We start from the raw sequence: 7982 nt of genomic DNA on the forward strand, positions 1-7982 counted from the left end.
GCCACACCTGTGAGGTGGATGGATTATCTCGGCAAAGGAGAAGTGCTCACTAACACAGATTTAGACAGATTTGTGAACAATATTTGATAGAAATAGGCCTTTTGTGTACATAGAAAAAGTCTTAGATCTTTGAGTTCAGCTCATGAAAAATGAGGGCAAAAACAAAAGTGTTGCGTTTATAATTTTGTTCAGTATAGAAGTATAGATTAAAAGTCAGTAAAATTCCATCTAATAAACATATTTACTGTAGGGATAACGGATAGGACCCTCCCTACCTGTCAACAAATTCTTCAACATAGAATGATAGAGTTCTATGTATTAAAATATATACAGATTTATTCAATAGAGAATTCAAGTTGAATTTTAAATTATATTATCCAAAGGCTACATTGCCTCTAAATTTGAAATTCACTCTAAATCCTCAATTTAATGAATAGCCCTGATGGTTTGTTGGGTTTTGATGAGCAGAGTAGAATGTCGCTAAGGGAACCTACAGAAACGAGGATTGGAAATGTAAAAGTGACATTGCGCTCATTTGCATATTGTGCAAGGCACTCTGGGAGTGTTGTGGAAACTAGTCTCTGCAATGCTAATATCGATGCAAGTTTAGCAATATTTTATGATTTTGTGATTGGGCACTAAGTGTTCCGCATTCTCTGATTTCCAGCATTCTACTCTACGAAGTACGGCTATAAAGCGTGTCTGAGGATTTATTTAAATGGAGACGGAGCAGGAAGGGGTACTCATGTCTCTCTTTTCTTCGCCGTCATGAAGGGGGAATATGATGCTTTTCTATTTTGGCCTTTCAAGCACAAGGTAAATATCCCACACAGTCACTTCTTTTTCTGACAGATAGTTAATCTCTGACTCTCCCTAAACATTGTGAAACGGGAAATAAAAAAAAAACTTAAATTCCCGTGTTAAAAATTAACAGAATTACAGTAATTAGTTCTCGGCTTTGCATGATCTCATATTGCGTTTTAAACCTTTCAATATGTTGCCTGTAATTTAGAGTAATAATATTTCTTTACAATTCATTAGAAAAATATGTTACTGTTTATTTGCTGGGGAACTCTGTGATACACTCACACACACTGTACATTACTGTGAGCTTTATTATGTTGAAGCTTTGTGATACACTCTTGCACCACTGAGAGTTAGATTAATAAATAGCTCTGTGTTTTCTAAACCTATTGTAGCGGAGTAGAGGTATGATCCAAGGTAGCTCCGCTGGTAGACAGGAACAGCAATCCAAGACAGGTATAAAACAGGTAGCGTAGTTACAATCCCTTCCCTCCAAGAACTAGACGACACATAGCTTGGAGGTCAACTGTCAGCTTTATTCACACATTTGCTTTTATGTCTTTTTCCCATGCAAGGGAGGTAACTTAAAATATCCAATCCCATCGTGGTCACCTCCTCTCCCTCTCCTCCCCTTAGATTAGCAATTAAACTCATTAGTGGGAACAGAGTTTTCCCCCAGTTTCTGGATGTCCCCTAAATACAGGGGGTACGGTGACAAATGAGGGGTCCCCTGGTAGGTCTGTTCTGGGTGAGCAACATACTCAAAATTCACCCAGATCAGACCAGGGGTTCGGGAGTTAAAGACAGTTAAAGATTTGACCGACCACAGGGATTCGGTAGCCGAAAACAGCTCCATGGATTCTGGCCCTGTGGTCGGTCTATTTCAATGAACAAAAAGTACCGAACATTTTAGCCATCCGGCTCTAATCTTACGTTCGGATGAATCCCCTAGTCTGGGGGATTCATCCTACCGAACGGCGGGCCGTTCGGTAGTTTGAATCGTACGATTCCGTGGTGCTGGAGGTCTGAGCGGTGTCTGGGTAGTCGAGTGTCCGATTTTAGTTCCAGACGCTCGACGACCAAACACCGCTGTTCGGGAGTTAAGATGGCCGCCGCCACGTGGCGTTATGCGAACGGCGGCCACCCACAAACCCAATTACGGACATTTGCAACATTGTTGCCTTCCATTAAGGTGAGGCACACGACCCCAACAGGGTGGTCTTTCATTCGGTACTTATATCGGTTCCCGAACCGGCTAAGAGTTGCTGATTCGGGAACCGATTACATGAACATGCATTTAAATTACATTGTAACATTCCGTACATGCAATCCAGTTATAACGTAGCATTTGGTGTAACAGTCTGTTGTGGCTGCTTCTGCCACAATGCTCCCCCAGAACCAAGCCAGCATACACAAGCCGGATCGGCTTGAGGATGTCTGGAGGAGTGCCCACAGATCACTTGTCCAGTTCAGTTTGTCGAGATAACCCGTCGGCATTTCCATTTAGCTTCCCCGGGCGATATTGGATGTTGAAATCAAATGGCTGCAGCGCCAAGCTCCAGCGCAGCAGCCTGGCATTGTCTCCTGACACCCGGTTCAGCCAGACCAACGGGTTGTGATCTGTGAGCAGCGAGAATGTTTGCCCATACAAATAGGGCTGCAGTTTCTTGAGGGCCCACACCACGGCAAGGCATTCCTTTTAGATGGCGGCGTAGCTTACTTCTCTGGGTAAAAGTTTTCTGCTGAGGTAAGCTACCGGATGTTCACCGCCATCGGCTCCGATCTGGCTCAGTACTGCTCCCAATCCAAACATTGAAGCGTCTGTATGAACGAGAAGGCGTTTAGTTGGATCGGGAGCAGCTAACACAGGGGCATTAACAAGAGCATTTTTTAGGAGTTGGAATGCCTGTTCACACTCTGGGGCCCATACTACTAATTTAGGAAGGTTCTTGCGGGTTAAGTCGGTAAGGGGCTTGGCTAGGGCGCTGTAGTTAGGTACGAACTTTCGGTAATACCCCAAAAAGGCTAGTACCTGGGTTTTAGTGCGGGGGGTTGGCCATTTAGCTACGGCCTCTATTTTGGCTGGCTCGGGCTTTTGGTGGCCGCTGCCTACTCGGTGTCCTAGATATTGGACCTCTGCCATCCCTATATGACATTTACTGGGTTTGAGGGTCAGTCCGGCTTCTCTGATGCGGTCTAGTACTGCCCCGATATGGTCCAGATGGTCTGCCCAGGAATAACTAAAGATGGCTATGTCGTCTAAATAAGCGCAAGCGTACTCCTGAAACCCGTCTAATAGTCGGTCCACCATTCTCTGGAATGTGGCCGGGGCGTTCTTCATTCCAAATGGCATGACCCTGAATTGGTACAGGCCAAATGGGGTGACGAAGGCCAATTTGGGAATAGCGTCCTCGGCTAGAGGAATTTGCCAATAACCCTTGCAAAGATCAATTGTGGTTAAGTATTTGCCCTTGGCCATTTTGTCTAATAGCTCGTCGATCCGGGGCATGGGATAGGCATCGGATACGGTTTTATCATTGAGCCTCCGGTAATCTACGCAGAAGCGGGTAGTTCCATCCCGCTTCGGCACGAGTACCACTGGGGATGCCCAGGGGCTATCCGAATGCTCAATTACCCCTAACTGCAGCATTTCCTTCAGCTCCTTGTACATGTTCCCCCTCACTGCTTCGGGAATGCGGTAGGGCGGTTGACGGAGCGGGGTCGGATCTAGGGTTTCTACTCGATGGGTAGCTAACGGGGTATATCCCGGGAGGTTGGAAAAAGTGGCTCCTTTTTCCCTAATTAGACTTTGGGCCTGAGCTCTTTCCTGAGGATTTAAGCGCTCTCCTAACTGTACAGCTGCTAGGTCCTCTTGCAGGGTTCCTCGGGCTAGCATGTCAGGGAGGGGTAGGTTATCTGTGTCCTCCGCAGCCGAGGCGCAGATGGCGGATACTTCCTCTGTGCGCTCGCGGTAGGGTTTCAGCATGTTCACATGGAACATGCGTCTGTCTCCGGTCCCGGCGCAGGGGCCAATTATATAGGTGGTATCGCAGACCTGCTCTACCACCTTGAATGGGCCCCGCCAGGAAGCCTGCAGCTTGTCAGTAGGGACGGGTCGTAGGACTAGTACCTTCTGGTCGACCTGAAAACTGCGGTCCCTGGCTCCCCTATCATACCATTGGCGCTGGCATGTCTGGGCCGCCTGGAGGTTATTGCGCACAGCCCGGGTCAATTCCTCCAAGCGGTTCCGAAACTCCAACACATAGGGTACGATAGGGGTGCCGTTAATGGTCGTTCCCCCCTCCCAGTGTTCTCTGATTAGATCTAGGGGTCCCCTTACTCGCCTTCCGAATAACAATTCGAAAGGGGAGAACCCCGTGGACTCTTGGGGCACCTCTCGGTAGGCGAACAGGAGATGGGGTAAGAACCGCTCCCAGTTTTTCTGGGTTGCTACGAACGTGCGGATCATTTGTTTTAGTGTTCCATTGAACCGTTCGCAGAGGCCATTGGACTGGGGGTGGTATGGGGAGTTAAGGATAGCTCGGACCCCGCATACTTTCCAAAGCTGGTGAGTGACCTCGGCCGTGAATTGGGTACCCCTATCCGAAATGATCTCCTGGGGGATCCCCATACGGGTAAATATGCGCATGAGGGCGTCTACTATGGTCTCAGCATGTACATTCGTCAGGGCTACTGCTTCGGGGTATCTAGTGGCGTAGTCTACTACGGTCAATATGTATTTCTTGCCAGACGGGCTTTTTTGTTTCAGCGGTCCAATGATGTCTACCGCTACCCGGCTAAAGGGTTCTTCGATTATGGGCAGGGTGTGTAGTTTGGCCTTGTATCGGTCCCCCGTTTTCCCACTCTCTGACAGGTATCGCAGGTATTACAGTACTGCTTAATATCCTGTGATATCCCTGGCCAGAAGAAATTCTGCAGCAGCCGATGTTTGGTTCGGCTGATCCCTAGGTGTCCTGACAGGGGAATGTCATGGGCGATTCGCATTAACTCTTGTCTATACTTTTGAGGCACAATTAACTGTTTGATGGGTACGGGAATCGATCCGGCTACTACCTTTTCTGCATACCGGTATAATAACCCCTTATCCCAAGCATATCTCTCCCCCTCTATGCCAGTCTGGTTTTTATCTATCCGGTCCTTGTAAACTTGTAGGGACGGGTCCAGGGCGACCTCGCTACCAAATTCTAATGGGGCAGCCCAGGGTAACACAGTGTGATCAGGGGGGTTCGGGCTTACCTGAGCCTCAGAGTCGATATGGGGTGCCGTGGTGCGAGCCTGTTGACGGGTGACGACCGGGTAAGCTTCCTGTGGAGGGGGTCGGGTAACAAAAGATGGCCTCCACCTTGTTTTCGTTCAAACGAATGGCGGCCACCCAGCCGACCGCTTGGAATGTTAGGGTTAATCGGTTTGTGAAGGTCTGAATGAGGTCAAGTAGTCAATGAGCGGCACACGACTGTTGTGGGTGGTCTGTCCATTCGGTACTTTGTTCGGTATACGAATAAAATGGGGTAATTTGTTTTGGTGGTGTTCGTATACCGAACCATTCAATATAAAACAATAATTCAGGGACATGGTGATCTGTCACAATGACAACTTCTGAAAACGGTATGTTTGTGGATGTGGTTATTCAGAGCCTTCACTGCACAATGAGCATCTCACACTAGGAGAGCCAATATTGGCCAAAGCTGTGTCTGGGTTTAGATATATGGGATAACCGTTGAACTTATTATTGTAAACAGCAGAAGCCAGATTATTAGGGCCTCCATATCATTAAACCTTTACAGGTGCCTTTTGGTGCACCCAGTCATTCGGCTCACTACAGAGAACATGTTGTGCCTTTGTTTTGTTTTTATCATTACATTAATTTTTTTACAAAAAGTCCTATAATTACTTTGATCACTGCTTGTTAATTTTTACTCTTTGGTGTCTACTTTTCCAGGTCACTTTCATGCTCCTAGACCAGAGCAATCGAGAGCACATACTTGACGCCTTCCGGCCCGATTACACGTCTGCCTCATTTCAGCGACCTGTAGCAGACATGAACATTGCCAGTGGTTGCCCTTTGTTCTGCCCTCTCGCCAAACTTCACTCACCCACATATAACTATGTTAAAGAGGACACCATGTTCATCCGGTGTATAATAGAGTCCAACCCCTAGATTACTACAAAACAACATAGGTCATGTTATTGGTGGTACATTGTCACCAGACGAAAACTGGAAACCCAACAAACATGTAGGAAATAATATATTATAGTTTGTACATATATTTAATTTTTGTTTTGTCGTGTCATGTGATTGTCTAGATTACGTTTACTTCATTGTCCTCTTACGAAGATGAAGCTGTAACACAGTTGGTAATAACATTAACTGATTAGGACTGTTACTGTGACGTCTTGCCTGTGTCATCTGCTGCTTACAGTAATATTTATCAAGTGACTTTATTTCCTCCTGCTGCAAGGGTATCCAAAATACATACAATGTTCTAAGGTACAAGTATGGTATTATTGTCTTTTGTTATTATTATCTATTGTCCGTGTTATAAAGAATAAAGTTGTGATTATATTCTTTGTGTGGGTGCTGTAATACTTTTGGAGAAGAGTTGGAGAAGAGGATGCAATCCACTTGTAGACTGGAGGTTCCAATCAAGGTTGGAATCCTCAAGACAGTTGGTGCCTCCAATGAAACCTGGAGAACAGAATGGAACGTATTGAGGTATTTACAATTTATGGTAGATAGTTAAAAGGTTTTTGTGTTTTAAAAGGTTATAGCTTGCTCTGTTAATGAAATACGTTCATCTTAAGAGTCAAGGTGCCAGAGAATAAATGAACCTAAAAATCAACAATGAAGAACCTAAAAATCAACAATGAAGAACAGACAAAGAGCAAGCAAAGACAGAAATATTAACACTTGGTCTATCTGGGAGGAATATGTGAACTTGAGTTGATTATCAGAGCTTAGAGTTAGTCATCAAACTGACCACCATGGCTCTGACCTTCTCCACCCCTCTGTTCCTTTCCTCTGTTTTCCTTTTCGTGTGACCCCCTTACTGATCTTTGTTTGTTGCCTGTATATGAATTTCAAATAGCGGTGTGGGAACCAATAGACTCCCGGGCCACATTGTGCATATATATATTTATTACTTATACAATTACTCATACAGGCATGAGGCCAACTGATGGGAGTTTTGCTGATAATATGTTTTTATATACAGTAATGTAAGATTTAAGACAGAATGTTACGACCCTTTCTTTTCTTGATTTATTCTCTTCTTCTGTAAAAAGTTTTCGTTTTTTTTTTGAATGTTTTAAATCTGTGGGATGGAATGATCTCATATTTTGCTGTGAACAGGCTTTTTGTATCTGTCCTTTCTTAAATAAAGAATTTAAAAAAAAAAAAAAAGTGAAAACGTTTTTTACAAAATCCATTAAACTTACCAGTAATTCAGCGCCAGGACAGTCTTCTCTCCTCAGTCCAATCAAATGCGTCTGATAAAAAAGTTTTGGAGACCTATAGCGGGTACGTGACAGTATCTGCACTTGGCCAATCAGAAGCATTTAATCAAGTCATTCTCTTTGAGAATCATTGGAAGAGTATGGGGCCATCATGCGGTACTATTCCTTTTTCGGAGGGGTCACCACATTTTGGGTATTTTTGGACCTTAACAAAGCTTCTACCTCCGAGATCGTTTAAACTAAATTTCCAATTGAAGGTAACCAGCCATTAATGAATGGAATGTAGTTTATCTAGGAAACCAAAGGTAGCTATCCCTTGTTCTTCCACAGTCCTTATTCCTAAGATTTAAGTCAAGTCGTTGTTTTTCATCTTCACTGACTCCTAATTACAGTCAAGCCTCGGCCAAGTGCTGTCCTTCTCTCCTCCTCCACCGGACTAAAAGTGACACCGGTCACAGAGAAAAAGAGACAGTCTTAACAGGGTAATTTACAAAAGGGAAAATTGTCAAAAATTCAAATCGAATTTCAAGGGAATTTCAAATTTCAAGCCAAAAGTGCCAAACTGGATTTATTCTCTAGTCTAGTTTGGCTACTTTGGCCTTAAATATGAACTTCCCTTTCAATTCATTTTGAATGCACTTCAATTCTCACGTTCGTTAATAACCTTCTCAGAGTTAACAATGAAAATTGAGGAATTGTATTTT

The 7982-nt window shown here is 44.5% G+C and overlaps 1 protein-coding gene across 1 annotated transcript in view; it reads left to right on the plus strand.

Moving 5' to 3' along the window:
• The window catches only part of TRAF1 (TNF receptor associated factor 1), a 33058-nt gene extending 26670 nt beyond the window's left edge, over nucleotides 1–6388 (plus strand). The window contains exons 10-11 of the mRNA XM_063431584.1: nucleotides 668–816; nucleotides 5765–6388. Of these exons, the coding sequence (XP_063287654.1) occupies nucleotides 668–816; nucleotides 5765–5983 (368 nt within the window). The 3' untranslated portion in view covers nucleotides 5984–6388. The remainder of the gene's footprint in view (nucleotides 1–667; nucleotides 817–5764) is intronic.
• Nucleotides 6389–7982: the final 1594 nt, after the last annotated feature.

Source organism: Pelobates fuscus, chromosome 9, assembly GCF_036172605.1.
Source record: "Pelobates fuscus isolate aPelFus1 chromosome 9, aPelFus1.pri, whole genome shotgun sequence".
Classification (NCBI taxonomy): domain Eukaryota; kingdom Metazoa; phylum Chordata; class Amphibia; order Anura; family Pelobatidae; genus Pelobates; species Pelobates fuscus.